Source organism: Mesoplodon bidens, assembly GCF_964165515.1.
Source record: "Mesoplodon bidens genome assembly, chromosome: 12".
In the NCBI taxonomy this organism is placed as follows: domain Eukaryota; kingdom Metazoa; phylum Chordata; class Mammalia; order Artiodactyla; family Ziphiidae; genus Mesoplodon; species Mesoplodon bidens.
This window is the reverse complement of record NC_138168.1, coordinates 3,683,596-3,702,527: the sequence shown is the minus strand read 5'-3', so window position 1 is coordinate 3,702,527 and position 18,932 is coordinate 3,683,596. Positions and strand designations below refer to the sequence as shown.

Below are 18,932 nucleotides of genomic sequence, written 5' to 3'. Positions count from 1 at the left end.
AAAAGCTTTTTCACTTACATTTTTCATCTATAAAAACTTTACTAACAATTTCTCTTTTTTATTGTGGTAAAAAACACCTAACATTAAATTTACTATCTTAACCATTTTTAAGTGAACAGTTCAATAAGTATATGTACAGTGCTATGCAACGGATCTCTAGAAACTTTTTAATCTTGCAAAACTCAAACACTATAAGCTTTAGACACTAATTCCTCCTCTCCTCTTTCCCCAGCCCTTGGCATCCACCTTTCCACTTTCTGTTCCTATGATTTTGACTACTTTAGATACTTCATATGAAGAGACTCAAACACTAACAACTTCTTATGGGCAACATTTTATTTAGGTATGTTTTGCTGAAAGCGAAGATTTAGTGCCTAGCATTTTAACCTGGACAAGAAATGTTGTCTAAAATAAACTGAACAGAAATGAATTTTGCCTGGAAAATCAACCCTGTATATATGTGGGCTGGGGCGGGGGCTGAGATAAGAGAGAGGAAGGGGCTATCATACTGGGCCTGCTGCTGGGTCACTTGTTTCACTGCACTTGTCCTCATTCTAGGTACTTCCAAAGACCATCTCTAGGGAATTCCCTGGTGGTCCAGTGGTTAGGACTTGGCACTTTCACCGCCAGGGCCCAGGTTCAGTCCCTGGTCAGGGAACTAAGATCCTGCACAGCGTGCCCCCCAAAAAATAATAGTAAAGAATTGAAGTAGAAAATCTGGAGTGTGAAACCTTTCAAAGCAATTTTAAAAAGAACAAAAAACAAACAAAAAACAAAGTCCATCTCTACCATACAAATTCTCCAGGGTCACTTTTATCACAAATACCATTAAAATGAACTAAGTGTTTTAATTATTCTCTTGCATTAACTTGTAGCATCTCTTTATATACTCCCTGTGCACACAGGATTTTCAACAGCTGTAAATTCTACTATAGATCTGGAGTAATCCAAATGTAGAGTAATCTAGAGTTTAGCTAGTAAAACTAAAAATGGTTAGAATTATTAGTTGTTTATATCCTTAGCCATTTGTAACCAGAAAACAACATAAATGCTTGCAGGTTAAATCATAAGAAGTATGGAGCATAAATAAGGCTAAACTTTTACATCCTATGTGTAAAAATCCTTTTACCCTTGAAATGCATATAAAATACTAAAGTGTGTCCAGAAACACTGAACAAATATAAATCACTCTATGGATGTTTTGCTCATCTATAGAGAGTTGTTAGTTTTACACTGTAAAGCCACAGGGAGTGGAAACACTATTTCTTTATGGAATTCAGAACAAATTTCAGGTAATCATCCAATATACTTTTCCTTAAAGTTATATACAATCTTCAGATACAACATCTCTGAGGTGTAAGATTTCACCTCAGCCCTCATTCAATAACCAATTTTTGAGCACCTCTTATGTATTACGCCAGGTATTATAAAGGAAAAGAAAAAAAGACCCAGTCCTTGACCTCGAGTATTTCCAAGACTTAATGCTAACTCAGATGAATAAACGTAATTACAACTCAGTGTGATACATGCCATTAGGATATATCTATGCTAAGGAACCATCTAGGAAGCCTCTATTATCTAGACTGGGATAGTCTACAGATTTAAGCTGATTTATAAAAGACAAGCAAGAATTAAATAATCAAAAGCACTGAGGCAAGAAGGAGCATTATGTACAAAGACAGAGGTGTGACAGACAGGTACACGTACAGGCAACTAAAACTAGCTCTTCGTGAATTGTACAAAGGATACACGGAGGGTGGCAGGTGGCAAGAGAGAAAGACCAAGTGCGAGGACCACATCAGAAAGGGATTTATTTGTGGAGGGTGAAAAGAGTTAATAAAGGGGTAAAGATAAGTGCATGAAGACTTATTACTATGACACCAAAGTTACCAGAGGGTTCTATATGGTGATAAAGATAGAAAGTGGTCAAGGTCTAGGGAAGGTGGGTTATGGTGATGCAAATGGAGTCAGGGCATGGATCAAGGACATAAGAGAGGAAATGTCAGACAGATTTAGTAATGGACCTGTCCTTGAGTTAAATGCACAGGAAAACACTGGGCGGGGGGGGTCAAAGAAGATACTCAAGAAGAGGAAATTATTTGTCTCTGCTTTGGGATATAATCGGATGGGATATAACGAATTACTCAAGAAGGAATTATTTGTCTCTTCTTCAGGGTATAATCAGATGGTGCTGATATAGATGTTTTAAAAACAGAGAGAGAAAGTCAAGAGCTGGTCTAGTTGATTAGCATAAATGGCTTATGTAAGCCCAAGTCTCATTTTTAATCTTCACACAGTTAATTCAACAGGTTTTAGTTCTCTGTACCATTTTTTATTGTGAAAGTAATTCTTATCATGAACTTGCTTTGAAGCTGACTATACGATTTAATAGGCAGCACAGAGAAAATAATGCAATGCAAATAAAAAACCTTTTGTGAAATTTTTTTCTCTTGAATGAATCCCTTTGCCAACTGTCTCTTGAGCTCCTGCTACAATAATCTTTGGGCAGCAAGGAAAAGCTAAAGTTTATGCAAAACAAAGTAGTTTAAAACATTGAATGAGCTTATTCCTCTGGGTCAAGCATAATTATATGATGTGATCAACATTTTCAACTGACTCACTAAGTTTTAGGCTACAGATCAGCCCCGAATTGTGAACCAATATACAGCTTCTTTAGTACTTTAACAAAATCCTAAAGTTGGAACACTTCAGAGAATGTTTAATTATAATCCACCCTCTCACTTAAGACAGAAATCTATATACTAAAGTGCATCTGCCCACACACTTTTCAAAGCCAAGGTTTTACATATCACATGTTCCTGAGATGTGGGCTTTGTAGTCGGGTTTCTAAACTTCGTGAGCTGAGTCAGATCCAAACTACGGTGAATTCACTGAAATAAGAAATTCATCCTGTGAGGCCTCTGAAGAAATGGACCGTGAACCTATCCCAGGCGACCCCACTCCAACCTGTGCTCAGAATGATTAAGTCTTTTTTTCCATTTGAATTTCTACAGTCCCTATCTCACCATATTGGCTAACAATAAATTTAACAGCTGCTTATTTTGTTTCCTATTCACAAATGTGGCAGTCTTTACACATATACTGCAGGATGTGGTATTATTTTGACTGAAGATATGAAAAATAAATGAGTCACCATCTGTGGATACCACAAAGAAAAACGGTCTGAAGAATTAATCACTACATCATGGTTAAATCAAAATTGTGGCATGCTATGGTAATTCTGGCTTGCTTTATAATTTGTGAAATAAAAGTAACAGTCAAGTGATGGAAGATTGAGTTAGCCAGAATGTAATCATCTTGGCAATATGAATGATTATTTTGTTCTTATGTCTCGATTAGGGCAAATTTTACACAAATTTTGTTACAGCTTTAAATAACAGAACTTTGAAATCTATCAGCTCAAAAAGTATCTACTACCAGCTTACATTAAATGTAGTTATTATTTTATGTAACATACCAACTTCAGCACTTATTTTTAGTCCCTCAAGAAATAGTCTATTCATGAGACCTGAGAAAATCAGGTATTCATCACTCAAAACATCTTTACGGCTCTCCTTCCACATGAAAATGATGCTAGTAACGCATCAAAAGTAAGGCATGGGGCCTCCCTGGTGGCGCAGTGGTTGAGAGTCCGCCTGCCGATGCAGGGGATACGGGTTCGTGCCCCGGTCCGGGAGGATCCCATATGCCGCGGAGTGGCTGGGCCCGTGAGCCATGGCCGCTGAGCCTGCGCATCTGGAGCCTGTGCCCCGCAACGGGAGAGGCCACAACAGTGAGAGGCCCGCATACCGAAAAAAATAAAAATAAAAAAAAATAAAAAAAAGTAAGGCATGTTTAAAATTTAATTTTCTAGTAACAGAAAACATTTGTGCCCATTCACTCATATTCTCTTGTGTGGCCTCCCTTTGAGTGTAGTTCAATTCGGTTCAACAAGTATTTATCGTATATCTGTTCTGTGCCAGGCATTGATATAGGAACTTGTTCATAAAAGGAACAAACTAGATGCCTGTCCTTGGGGAACATACATTCTAATGGGTGAGACACACAATAAGCAAAAAATGTAATAAATGAATTCCATACAATGATATCATCTCTGTAAATAATATAAAGTTATATCATAAGAAAAAGTCGAGCAAAGCAAGTGTATCAGGAGAGCCAGAGGTGGTGAGAAGGTGGGGCTGTTTCAGTATCATCTGGGGGAATCAGGATAAGCCTCAGAAGAAGGTAAGATTTCAACAAATACTGAAAAACTAAGTTAACCAAGTAGATTTCAGGGTAGAGGAGGGAGCAGATTTCAGAGAAAGAGAAGAGCAAGAGCTAAGTGGGAAAAATATACCCTGAGAGTCCAATGACAGGGAAGGCAGGGCAGAGAGTGGCAGAGGAAGCCAGGGAGGTCAGGACGGGCCAGCACAGGGGCTCTGGCTTCTACTCACTGAAATGTTCTGACCATCAGCAATAATGTTAGGTCCAGATACGACATTAACTGCAAATTAGATTCCACATTTCCTAGAGAACAAAAAAGTCCCTCTAATTTCTGACCTTACCCCAACCAACTTTCTGACTTTGCTTCCTTAATTCCTCTTTTCCTTTCAGCATCTTTAATTTCCAATAATAAAATTATATCTCTCTCGTTCAAATACGGTTACACTATTTCCCCATCAAACCCAGCCATACAGATAGTTTCGAAAAATAAAAACTAAACTGCTGGGCTTCCCTGGTGGCGCAGTGGTTGAGAGTCCGCCTGCCGATGCAGGGGACACGGGTTCGTGCCCCGGTCCGGGAAGATCCCGCATGCCGCGGAGCGGCTGGGCCCGTGAGCCATGGCCGCTGAGCCTGCGCGTCCGGAGCCTGTGCTCCGCAACGGGAGAGGCCACAACAGTGAGAGGCCCGTGTACAGCAAAAAAAAAAAAAAAAAAAAAAAAAACTAAACTGCTTTCGTATGTGCATACCTGCTTTATCTTTGTTTATAAATACATATAAACTAAGGAGGGCAGGAAAGAAGGTTATAACAAAGGACCTTATTTTGACCCAAAAGGCATCGCTACTGGTAGTGGTTTTCTGCTTTTGTTTTTAGATTAATCTATGAGTACAACTAAGGAAATCTACAGTGAGTCTCCTTTTTTAATATTGCCAATGAGCAGATATATTCATTCATTTTTTCTAATTTATTACATATGGTAATACAGACGCAAAACAACAAGAAACACAAGCTTTTAAGAAATTGGGCTTCACTTAGCTAAATGAAAGTCAGGAGAATAGGCAAAGAAGAAAATGAGGAAGCATGGTATACAAATTGTCAAAACAGAATGATTATCTTTAATAAATACAATAATTTAGCTTTAATAAACTCAGATAAAATAGTAAGGGATTCTTCTATATAGATCTCAATGTTTGCTGATTCAAGGAGAAAAAGAGAGGTAATAATGGATAAAATAGGCATTTATTAAAATACTTTTCTTCTTTAGAGAAAATTTAAAATCTAAAACATAAATGTCTCTCTGTAATTAAAATTCAAACCTTTAGTTTACTACAGGCAGAGCCACTTTATTTGGAAAATTGTATGATTCTCTAGTTTATGTTAGGAAATCACCTTTCCTTCGGATATGTGCCACAGTAGTTTCATGATGGTTAGCTTCAACGTTTAAGTAATGCTTTCAACGGGAGTTATTTTATTCTCACTACGTAGTACAGCATAACGTGGGACAGTGAGAAATAAAGTAATCTCTTGATAATAAAGTTCTTTTTCTGACAAAACTCACATTCAAGTAAGGAAACTAGGGCAGAATAAAGTAATACATACATAAGTCTCATACAAACAGAATAAAATCAGTGTAAAAAATTTACACACATATTAAAGGAATGCTGGAATTAATACAATTAGAATTAATGATTAGAATAAACTAGGATTAGGAAAGAAAAGCATCTGAAAGAAAAGAGTTGTAAACTATGTTCAGAAAGAGATGATAAATTTCACTTGTTCCTCCAAGTCAAATTAGCTCCACCAAGGCTGGACTGGAATACGGGCAAAGATGCAAAACTAACATTAAAATACTGAGGTATATATCCACCTTAAATCTTTTAGGGAATATAAAGGTATTTATATTCACACACACACACACACACACACACCGCATACCTATAGATTTTTAATACTTACATGACCTGTCTTTTTCATTCACTTGAAAAAAAAAAAGTAGAGAGAAAGTTATAAACAGAAATAGCTGGCATTCCAAGAAAAATATGGCTATAGTTAAAGTGTGAATCTGATCTTTCTTTGGATGGAAAAATGGAAAAAAAATCTAGTCATAAATTAGATTTGAGTCATGTTCCTTAGTAACACGGTTGCTGATTTTTCTCATATTGACAGACATTCTTTCCACTTGATTTCTTTTTCAAATGGTTTACATCACGTTTGGACCACAAGGAAGAATAGCAGTGGTGTCCCATAGAGTCATATGTTTTTATTAAATTTCTTATGAAAACCAAAGTAAATTATGCTGCCCAAAGTGACAGGTGGAATCCAAAGGGACTCACAGATTTATAGATAAAATCATCTAAGCTATAAATATACACATTTTTCTAAAACAAGGATCAGGCATAAAAGGCAATGACTGGAATAGGTGGAAGAAGGCAGCACAGAGAGAGTCAGACATGAAATTAATTGCCGCAGAAATGGCAGAAAGAAAAACAACAGGACAATAAAAAGGCCCCTTCCCTACGGGGCAGCCCAAGATTTAACGTAGAATGGTGGAGAAATTATTGAACTGCAGCCCTGTGTAAGGATGAAGAGCACATTAACTTACACATCTGATGACATCTTTAGAAAGAGAGGATATTATAATAATAATAAAAATATATCTAGTAAATCTGGCCATGATAATCAGGGGCTATATATCTTATACCTTTGAAATCTGATATGTGACCTTTGAGAACTTTGACCAAATTCCTAACTTCTCTAAACAGTCTGGTCTGTCTCAGGCACATAGTCAAGGCTTTAGTTCAATGCTGAATCAGTAAAGAAAGCGTCGTTTTATGAAAACACCATTACCACACTTTGTGGCAAATGGTAGATGGAATGGCTTCAAACGAAAATTATTTCTCTTAAGTGTTATGTGACACAGCATAATAAAATCTGTGATGGTGGCCAAGGCTGAGGGCTAAATATAATAATAATCCTTGGTGCCATTCTTAGTGCTTCCAAGGGATTTTTAACTTTAATCATTTAAAGAGGAAAAGGAAAAAAGATTAAGTACAGTCATTGCTGAATAGTTTCTATTACTTTCATTAAAAAATTTAATACTAGCTTTTTAAAGCTCATTTGAGGTACTGCCTGCTTTCTCATTTAGTTAATAACTATCAATGAAATTCTGATATAAAGAATTTTAGACAGCAAAGCTGAAGCTGTCACTACTTTTCTTATTAACTTTCAGAGGCAATTGATTCTGGAAAACAAAGGCGACTACAAGAAGTACAAGCACAAAAACAAACACAAATATTTAAGGAGTGCCTACAAGTAGTGATTTTAATATATACTTGGCAGTATGTAAAGATTATAAGAGCTTTAATATTTCCTGAAATTAAAGCACATGAAAAGAAGGAATTATTTAAAATACCAGAGTTCTGCCATTCATACCTATCATTTTAAGCTATATAAACAAAACAAATCAAATTCAATCATTCATCTGACAAATATTTACTGAGTACTTATTGCACGCTGGATAATATTTTAGAAACCAGGAATATGGTAGTGAAGGAAAGAATAAACTCCCGCTCTCATGAAACTTACAGCATGAGGATGTAGGCAGAACATAAATAAATACAAATATGTCAGATACTGATAAATGCCGAGAAGAAGAAAAATGAGTTGGGGGTAAAATTGTAAATAAGTTGCTCAAGGAAGACCTCATTGAGAAAGAGATATTTGAGGAAATTGTATTCTATTTTATTTATTTATTTATTTTTGCCACGCCATGGGATCTTAGTTCCCCGACCACAGATCAAACCCAGGCCCCTGGCAGTGAAAGCGCCGAGTTCTAACCATTGGACTGCCAGGGAACTCCCTTGAGGAATTTTTAAATATCTCTTTAAAGGAGGAGAGAGCTAGCCATGCGGAAAACTGGGCAAGGTGAGGGTGGGAGGATTCCAAGGAGAAAAAATGACAAGGCTTGAGGCATTAGCATGCCTGGCTTTAATTAGAAAAATAGCAAACAAGGAATCAGATGGTTCAGGGCCTTTTTTGCTAGGGCAAGGACTTATTTTTATTCTGCATGAAATGATAAGCCTTGCAGCGTTCTGAGCAGAGAAATTACCTAACGTACAATCATTTTAGCTTCTGTGTTGAGAACAGACTAAAGGGCAACAAGGTAGGAACCAAACTAGTCGGGAGACTGTGACCAACAATCAGGGAGAAGAGGTTCAGATAAGGGAAGTAATAATACAGACAACGAGCAATGGCTAGTTTCTGGATACTTTTTTTTTTTTTTTGCGGCACACGGGCCTCTCACTGTTGTGGCCTCTCCTGTTGCGGAGCACAGGCTCCGGACGTGCAGGCTCAGCGGCCATGGCTCACGGGCCCAGCCGCTCCGCGGCATGTAGAATCTTCCCGGACCGGGGCATGAACCCGTGTCCCCTGCATCGGCAGGCGGACTCTCAACCACTGCGCCACCAGGGAAGCCCTCTGGATACATTTTGAAGTTAAAGCTAACAAGTTTTGCAAGTAGCATGGTACAGAGTGATAACTCTAGTGATTTTTATCTCAGGAACAGGAAGAATGGGCTGTCATTTACTGGGTGGGAAATACTGCAGCAGGAGCGGGGTGGGGTGGGTGGGAGGTCCGGAGTCCAGTTCCCCATGGGCTCCATATGCTCCTTCTAGTGCAGATCTGTATCACGGAGGAAGTGGACTATGATCCTGGAGTTCAGAGGAGAGATACAGACTCCAAACACAGATTTTGGAGTCACAGATATAAAGATCAATGACCAGACGAGGTCACCAAGTAACAGGAAAGCTCCAAGCCCTGGAGTACGGTAAAGTATAGAGGTCAAGGGAATGAAAAGAAAGAAGCCAAGGGAAGTGTGAAGGAGCAACCGGTGAGGTAGAAGGAAAGCGAGGAGGGTGTGCTATTCTGGAAGCAGAGGGAAGAAAATCACGTAATAAAAATGTTCAGTGAACATATCTGGGCATAGAACTTATTTCTTATTCGGGATTATTTTCTTAACCTATATTCTCAGATGTAGAATTACTAGGACCAACTGGTAAAATCGTTGAAAAGGCAAATACTAGGGAAACAGACCTGTGGTACTGCATTGGAGCTGCTACTTAGTATCCAGGCTAATCAATCAATACGTTCTGAATTCAGATTTCCACTGTTAATGAATTTACCTAACTATAATCAAAGAGCTCATATTAATTTTCAACAAAAGTACCATGACTAAAAAGTATCATGACTTTTGACAACGGACTTCATAGAAGAGGTAACTCGTATCTATAACACTCATCTGATTTATATAAATTAAGTGACTTACTATTATTCTCAGTCCAATTTCCTGTTTCCTTCATTGCATTCACTATAAATTTCATTCTTTCATTTGCTTATTTGCTTATTTTCTTGTCTATTACCTGTCTCCTCTAACAGAGAAGCTATGTGAAAGGCAGGGATTATTTTTGTCCGATTCAGCCCCATATCCCCAGCACCAAACACAGTGCCTGGCTTTCAACAAATGAATGAATGAATCAAAACAATGAGAAAGAAAAAATAGATTGACACGACATTCTCACTGGAGAGATCTAGCTTCTGTTAGGGCACAGTTGCCTGGGGTAACTCAATGGTTTGCTCCAATGGCCAATGTTTCCAAAGCAAAAATATTATGCAGAGGCTAGCATTTGTCTACCATCTGACTTAGAATATCAGAAATATGGTCCATCCTACGGATTCTAGCACCTGCCTTTATTACAAACCATAAAACTTTTTTTCTGCTTAGTTTTCATCTTAATCTAAATATCACTGTGTTATGGCTCTCAGATCCCCCACTGTTGCCCCAGGGGTTGCCTCAGCTACAGAGAGCACTACACCATAGGTCACGCTCTTTCTCAGGGTGACACACATCCAATGACTAACTGATGTAGGAATAGAAAGGCTTGGCTATCTCAGCCCAATTGGGGACAATTCTGAAAAGCCACTGTAGTTCCAGAGTTCCCCGTGGGGCCAGAGGAAGGTGTCTTGTGATGCATCCCAGCTCAGTTTTTCCCTGTGCCCATTCCTGCTCCCTGGGTACCCCTTCCACAGGGTAGGGCACTTCTATAAACCTCTGAATAGTAAAGGTCGTTTCAAAATATGCTTCCCAGGTAACCTAATCTGTGACAGATGGTCCCAGGAGTGGTCTGAGAAAGCAGGTGATCAGATAGGGCTTTGGAGCTAGGTCACTAGCTGCCTGGCTGGCAAAGAGGAGCCCAACCCCAGTGGGACACAGAGAACCCCTGGCACAAGGTGGCTGTCCACCTGTTAAAGCTCTCACCAGAGGTAGGTTGGGATGGTATACCAGCAGAAGGGGAATAGTTTAGCTAGAATGATGTTTGAGAAACATAGGAGAAATAAAAACTATAAGGACAATGGAAAAAGAATATAAAAAGCTAAGGGCAATACATGTATAACTGATTTACTTTGCTGTACACCTGAAACTAACACAACATTGTAAATCACCTATACTGCAATAAAATTTTTTTTTTTTTTTTTTTAAAGAATGGGGCTTCCCTGGTGGCACAGTGGTTGAGAGTCCGCCTGCCGATGCAGGGAACGAGGGTTCGTGCGCCAGTCTGGGAGGATCCCATGTGCCGCAGAGCGGCTGGGCCCGTGAGCCATGGCCGCTGAGCCTGCGCTCCGCAATGGGAGAGGCCACAACAGTGAGAGGCCCGTGTACCGCAAAAAAAGGGGGAAAATAAATAAAAATAAAAAATAAAAAATAAAAAAAGAACACATTTGTAAATTTGAAGGAAAAAAAAAAAGCTAAGGGCAAGTAACCACCAACATGAAAGCCAGAGGGACTCTCTGGTAGATACAAAAATGCTCTCATATCCTGCAGCTTTTGGGCAAAGAAAGGTAATGACCAGGAACAGGGATTAATCATCAGAGTAGTCAAAAACTCCCTAACTTCCAGGCACAGAAGATGTGCTAAGTCAGGATCTCGACTGGAAAAGAACAGGATCCTGCCACATGGGATGAGATGTCTCGTTTGATGCCTCCCCAAATCCTGAACTCCCAGATTCCCCAAAACTTTCTGAACCCACAAAAGTGGCCTGCCCCTTCTTTTTTCGGGATGATGTAGGTAGAGGCTTCTCTCCCATAAGACAACCTGTGCCTCTGTAACCCCCCATCTGTCCACCCTCACCTCCTCTCCAGAAACTCTGGCCTATATAACTAGGGTAATATCACAATATAACCCACTTGGGATGTAAGAGGCCTGATAAAGGAAAAAGAAAGAGGCTATTTGAGAAAGGAACTGCAAGACCTCGCAAGTTTACATTAGCAAGGAGAGTACATCTAAGATTAAATTCTGAGGGTGTTTAACCAAAGGGGCTGGAATTTAAGATGAGATAAGGGAGAGTTTATTGATTTGAGGGCACTGTGTTGAGATGCAAGATTTACAACCAGCAAGAATCTCAGGAGATGGTACAAACTGGCTACTAGGATGGTTCCTAAAAACAGGGGCAAAGTAACAGCTCACGTAATGCTGAAATGCTAATGTGGGGGCAGATAGCAGAAGAAGGGAGTACAGGCTCACAGAGTGCATTCTGGGGTGCACATGCTACATAAGGCCAGAACCCCACTGGATGGTGATGTTCCCTGGGAAGGCCCAGAAAACACACCACTTACCAAAGCCATGAGGAATGTATTAGTGAGAAGACATCTACATTACTAGGTTCTGCGTGGTGGCTCTCTTCTGAAGGTCAGAAGTTACAGAGGAAAGATTATGGAACCAGTCTCATTAATAGCAATGGGAATAACAGAACCAGGTGAGGACCAGAAGCCACCAGAAGCCAGGTAGGTACAATTATCCTGAGAGTGGCAAGGTTGGTGTGCAGGGGGTGCTGACCCACAGTTATTGACCTAATTCATAAGAGTATGGCATCCCTAGAGATAAAATAAGAAGCTAACTATTCAATAGGTACATTCAAAAGAAATCAAAGACGGATGACCACAAAGCTGAGGGTAGCTGCCCCAGTGAAGTCCCAATCACATGCTCAGTTTCCAAACCTTCGCTAATTTTTGGACTCACTGATGGAAGAAGAAGCCTAGTTTCCAGAAGGGAGGATCTTGCAACACCATGGCAAGAATACAAGATAGGGCTTCCCTGGTGGCGCAGTGATTGAGAGTCCACCTGCCGATGCAGGGGACACGGGTTCGTGCCCTGGTCTGGGAAGATCCCACATGCCGCAGAGCGGCTGGGCCCGTGAGCCATGGCTGCTGAGCCTGCGCATCCAGAGCCTGTGCTCCGCAACGGGAGAGGCCACAACAGTGAGAGGCCCGTGTACCGCAAAAAAAAAGAATACAAGATAATAATTCCCCCAATCCTTCCCTAAACGGACCTATAGCCCTTTATTCAAGCCACTGTGCACTGGGGACAGGGAATACCCAAACATTTTGAGGGCACATAGTTGACAGTGATACCAGGAGACCTGAAGCATCAATATGCTGTCCCTCCATGTTAGAAGCATATGGAGGCCCGTAATTAATGGTGCCCTGGCCGAGGTCTAGTTCATACTGGATCCATTGGGACCACAGACCCAGGCGGTGGTGATTTCCACAGTCCCCAAATATAGAACCAGGATAGACCTATACTTGGCGACTGACACAACACCCGTATCAAATCTTTGGCCTATGAGGTAAGATACATAATTGCAGAGAAAGCCAAGAGGAAGAAGTTGCAACTGCCCAATCCCAACCCTGACAAGATAGTAAATTATAAAACCAACATAATGTTGCTTGGGGAGTGGGGAATGGAAATTAGTTTTCCTTAAGGGCCTAAATAGCATGCAGGGGTGGTCCCAAGGCTGTTGGCCGGTCAACGTTGCAGCTCAACTTCTCTTTTATCCACTTCTTTTTCTGTCCCCTCCCCCTCCAAAGGGGTTGATTCCAAGCACACTCCTTAATAACTCCATCTCAGAACCAGATTCCTGGCTAAGCCAACTTGTAACAGGCATTTTCCACCTTGAATGTAAGTTATATTTCCCTTTTAAATAATCTTGGGCTTATCTTCAGGACTACTCCCCAATTTAATTTGGTAGTACTAGGTTTCATTTCTAGAAAACTTTTCCCAAAGTAGTGTCCTGCCAGGAAGTGTCTTTGAAAAGCCTGTGGGATTTTTCCCTGGGAAGAGCCCAGAAGTATAATTCCTGATTTACAGGTGGTCTCTACATTTTAAATTATTGTTGACTCTTGTCAAACCCCATTTCCTTATTACAGATCCTAGGTAACCTCTCATTTCAACATTAAAAAAAAAAAAACAAAAAAACAGCTTTTCTGATTCTAGATTGACACAGCTTATTCAAAATTAGCTTTTCATCTGGAAAGCTTTTCATTGATTATGGAAATATTCTCTTTTTATTTCAACAGCATTTAAGTATATAGGCCATACATGCTAAGTTCATAACTTGTTTTAACAGCTTCTTTGTAAGTATATTTAAGTTATCTATATAAAGATAGATTTTATTTACACAGACAAGAAAAACAAATATGTTGAGAATTTCCTTTTCTTTCATATAGCCTTGCAGTATTCTCTATACAATCTCTTGATTAATGTTGCTACCTACAAAGTTACACATAATTTCAAAAACTTACATAAATTTTACAGGGTAAGGAATTTAAAATTAAACATGAACAACTACTATCAATTAACTGTACCATGAAATCTTGAACTTAAACTGTAGAGTTTCTCAACTATTTCTATGAGTAAGTGTAGTTTATTATAAGTTTAAGTTAATAAATAATAACAATAAATAAATCAGTAGCAGTCCATACTAATGGCAAAAAAGTAGTCCATACTAATTGGCAAATATACTCTGCACAGAATCTTGGATAATAAGAGATTCAAAATATTCTAAATACTGTGCAAGCTGATGAAAGCATTTTCTGCTGTTGTATTCAACTTCTTAAAATTAAAACTTATAATAAAAAAAGAGAAGTATGTCTATAGTTAAATTGATTCTAGTGATGAGTTCATTTCTATGAAAAACCAAAGCAACATATATGTTTTTAAATAGTACATGGTTTCTGTGACTATACAGAAGCAAATGGGATGACTGTTAGTGTGACAAAATTGTCTCAGAACATATTACTAAATTATGGCAGAAGTCTCTACCTTGAAGGAAAAAAACTGGAAAAATTTACAGTAGCCCTGGGTCCACAATTAAATGCTACCTAGACCAGGTGAAATATTGTACTGCATCTTAACCAAATACAGTTGATTTGATCAGAGATTCATGGATCTTGCTCCATTCTGGACCCTGTGGATTGTACTAACTCATGCTCACTTCTTCCTCTGCTTCTCCTACCACAAGAGTCAGATTCACCCACAAAGATGATGGAAGACCAGATTTTATCAGCAGCCAGAAACAAAGTACAGACTGCCAATAATCATGAAAAGGCTTGCTCAGGTAATTTAGTCACTAGCCACTGCCTCATTCACCATAATCATGCCTCCCAAACAACAGAATCTGAAGATTCTTGTAAGAAAAAAGTATCTTCAGGGATAGAAACAGAGACAACTTTTGGTGGGGGAGACACATGAGATTATCATTTGGCCAGCAATAATTATGAGGAGATATATATATTTCATTCAAATCACTTCTAGTTATTAAACATACTGCACAATACTTGGATATTTTTATAGTTTATTATGTTAGGTTATCTTTAAGTTTTTGAAATTTAACTTAAAAATAGATAAAATAAAGATTATACGTACTTGGAAGAAACTGCCTCCATGAATTCATCCAAAAAATCATCATATTCAGGACCTCTCACTCTTCTCTGCCGTAGTCCAATGTACAATGGATCTTTAAGTAACTCCTATTTGTAAAAAAAGTTACGATAAGTATAGAAATAACTAAAGGCAAGTCATTTACTCTTTCTGAGTGAACCTCAGTTTTCTCATCTGTACAAAAAGGATAGAAATGGAAATAAAATCTAGCTATACTGATTCAGAATTAACCTACAGAGTTATTATTTAGTATTATATATAATATAGCTACAGTGCTTATAAATAAGAATATGAAATATAATTACTAAACATTTAAAACATTCTTATGTTATTATTGTTATACTTATGTCTTATTCTAGAGGAGAGAAAAGGTATTAAAATCTCTCAGTTGTGTAAAATTCAAAAGGCAAAGTTCATCACAAAGAAAAATAATACTGAGATTTGAAGTATCATATTAGCTTAGGAAATGGAAAGATAGCAATTCGTTTCTTAGATTTTTTTCTAAAACTGATATATACATATATATATATGTATATATCAGGCAACACTACTCTGTTTAAGCTTTAGAATAGGTAATTTTTTAATGAAATCAGTTTTTAATTGAAGTATAATTTATATATAGTAATATGTACCCATTATAACAAAAGCTCCCAGTAAACTAGGAATAGAAAGGAAATTCCTCAACCTAATAAAGAGCATCTGTGAAAAACCCACAACAAACAACATATTTAACAGTGAAAGACTGAATGCTATTCCCCTAAAATTGGAAACAAGACAAGGACATCTAGTCTCATCACTTCTATTCAACACTATGCATACTAGAGATCCTAGCCATTAAAATAAGGCAAGAAAAAGAAAAAAACAGGAATAAGGATTGGAAAGGAAGAAGTAAACTGTTTCTATTTGTACACACATGACCATGTACATGGGAAATGCTAAGGAATCTATCAAAAAATTCACTAGAAATAATACATGAATTTAACATGATTGTAGGATATAAGGTCAATTTACACAAATCAAATGTTTATCTATATACTAGCAATTAATAGTTAAAAATGAAATAAGATACACAACTCCACTTACAATAGTATTCCAGAACATAAAATTCATAGGGACAAATTTAACAAAACATGTGGAAGGCCTATATACTGGAAACCACAAAATACTGCTGAAAGAAATTACAAAGACAAACTTTTTACAGCCTGGGGAGAATGGCAATCTGTTTGACATAATAGTGAAACAATTGACAACACTGCCACCTTCAGCAACTTAGAATAGAGAAAAATGTACCTAACGAACTTGTGAATCTGACTAAAAAGATTTCCAGGCAGAATGCTGAATGCATAAACTGGCTGTGTGTGAAGGTTAAAATGGACATGAACTAAAGAAGGAAATGTTCAGCTTGTGAGCAAAATTTAAACAGAATATAGAGGACACAAGACTTGCCTGTAAAAGATTTCCAAAGTAAAATAAGGCCCGTAGTCAAAGATCAAATTAAGTGTGTGGTTGTAATAACTCTTTTGAAAGCTTCTGAATGATTTAAAGTGGAGCCTAGGAGACCATTTTGCCTAGTTCAGTGGAACTGGTACCACAGCACTCTGATATGTCAACCAATAATAGGGAGAAGGCCTATTCTGAAAAGAATCGTGAGTAGGGCCTTTATCTAATGTAGTAGACTATAATCTGATACACAGAAAGCCGAAAAGAAATTTTTAAAGGTACTGTACTACTTGGATTAACTGACACAGAGACACTTCAAAACGAAAATACTTCATTGGATCCTCCACTTTCCACAGGCAGGAAGCAGACTGAGAGAGCCATTCTGATGCAACGGGGCCATTTCTTATGGAAAAGGAAGACTATCTCAGAGGACAGAGCCAAGAGCCCAGACAGAAGAGCCAAAAGCCTAGGAGAACAATGAACTACAGAACCACTCTGAAGAAAAAGAACTGGGCCTATTCAAAGAACATTCCCTGCTCCTCAAGTAGGTGGCCTGGCAACATACGTCCATTGGGAATTCAGAATTGCTATGAACCACTTAGAGCCATGACTCCTATTCCTGCCATTCTGAAAGGGAGTGTTGACTGTGGTCATTCTGTCCCTGCCTCACCACTGCATGCTTGGTATGTGGGAACATATAGGAGGAGCCACACCAAGGAGCAAAACACGAGGATCTTCATTTGCATCTAGACCTGATTTAGATGACAGGATCCTGAACTGTGGGCCTGCTGTTTTTCCTGGGATGACATTTTTGGAAACCTAGGATGGAGATGAGCATATTTTACATGTGGAATGTGAACAATGTGTGAAGGGTGAGAATCTCTATGGAGAAAGCCTAAGCTGTCCCAAGCATCCCAGCCTCCCTAGCCGTCCCAGGGAATCAAGAACATTAATAAAACAGCAATTATTCTAAGTCACTGGGTTTGGAGGTGGTTTAGAGATAAATGATATGGTTTTGCAGGTGTGGTTATGTTGTTAAGAAGGTTAAACCATTTGAGTCACCTAAGTTGGAATTTGCTTACAGACAACAGAAACTATAGCCCAGTTCACACGTCTTGTCCTAGTGTAATTACTAATAGTATCCTCTTTCATTGTGAAAGTGCCTTGGTTTGGCCAATACATTATGTGGTCGTTCGCTTATAATGTACTGCACAACAATGAGTTAAGGCTTTCTGGCTAGCTGGAAGTTAACATATCAAATCATATAAATGTATTTCACAGGAAATGTAAAATCTGAAACTGAGTACTGTTGTAAAGCCCAGCTGTTCCTTGAGGGCTAAAAACTTTAAACAATCTACTGGCAGGCTTCTGAACAGTTGATGTTGAAGTGCCAATGAGCTACTAATGGCTGCCAGAATTAAAATACTTTCTCCATGTCTGGGATATAGTTGGACTTCTAAAACGTGAATTAGAAAAAGAACACAATTGAGAAAAGATGTTACATGTTTCCCCTTCTCTTTTCTCTCATTCTTTCCCATGCTAGTAATTAAAGTATATCATAAAGAAGTCTGCTACAGTGAAGAATCAATTATGAAGATTTATGAACAAGATAAAGCTTTTGAATTAAATCAGGAAGTTATAAAATTCTTCCAGTCATAATGTCTCTGTCAAAAATTACTGTTTTTTAAAAATTTCATGATAATTAAGGCTTTAAAAATGAGTGCATTCTTGGAGATCTGGCTGACAAAAAAATAACATCTACAAAAAGGAATTTAACAAGATTACCCAGTTGTGATAATGGCACCATAGACCAAGTAGCCTGGCACAGAAGTGACATTAATTCACTGGATTAAAAACTTCTCACAGTCAAAAGTAAAAACTTAATAGATCTTTGTTGGAAAATAAATGAAAGACTTGGTATTAAGCAAACATTTTAAAAAGATTAGACCTTCTTTAACAAGAGGTGTGGCACGCAATGCATTTGTTGTCACTGAAGACTTACAAAGACTTAGAAGCATGTGAGAAGGAAAAAACTTAGGCTGTGAAAGAGAGAAAAAGACAAAAGCATATGGAAACATAAGAGAGTTTCAAAAAGGAGATAAGGAGGGTATATATTGGTAAAATTAATTATCATACTGCTTAGCACTGTCTCAACTCTGGAACCTTGGGAATTTTTATTTGAAGTTAATAGTAATCACTATCAATGTTTACCTTGTTCATATCTCTCATTTCTACCATTCCAGTCTAAAGTTTCTGAGAAATAAAAAATATTTTCTCAATATTCTAAAGTTTTTAAAAATCATTACAAAAAGCAGTATTTCCTATCAGAAAATTTGAGAGCGCTGAAATGTAAAATCAAAAACAAAGAAAACCAATAAGCTCTACCCATTCAGAACTACCCCACCACTAGCACCTTGATGCATATTCTTCTATGTCCTTTTCTTTACATCTATGCATGTATAATATTATCTGTCCAAATTGGGGACAATATCATAGACT

General features: G+C 38.2%; 1 protein-coding gene across 1 annotated transcript in view; it reads right to left on the bottom strand.

Moving 5' to 3' along the window:
* ME1 (malic enzyme 1) overlaps window positions 1-18,932 on the bottom strand; it is a 192,364-nt gene that overhangs the window by 83,064 nt on the left and 90,368 nt on the right. The window contains exon 6 of the mRNA XM_081251442.1: window positions 14,979-15,082. Coding sequence (XP_081107568.1) covers window positions 14,979-15,082 — 104 coding nt within the window. The remainder of the gene's footprint in view (window positions 1-14,978; window positions 15,083-18,932) is intronic.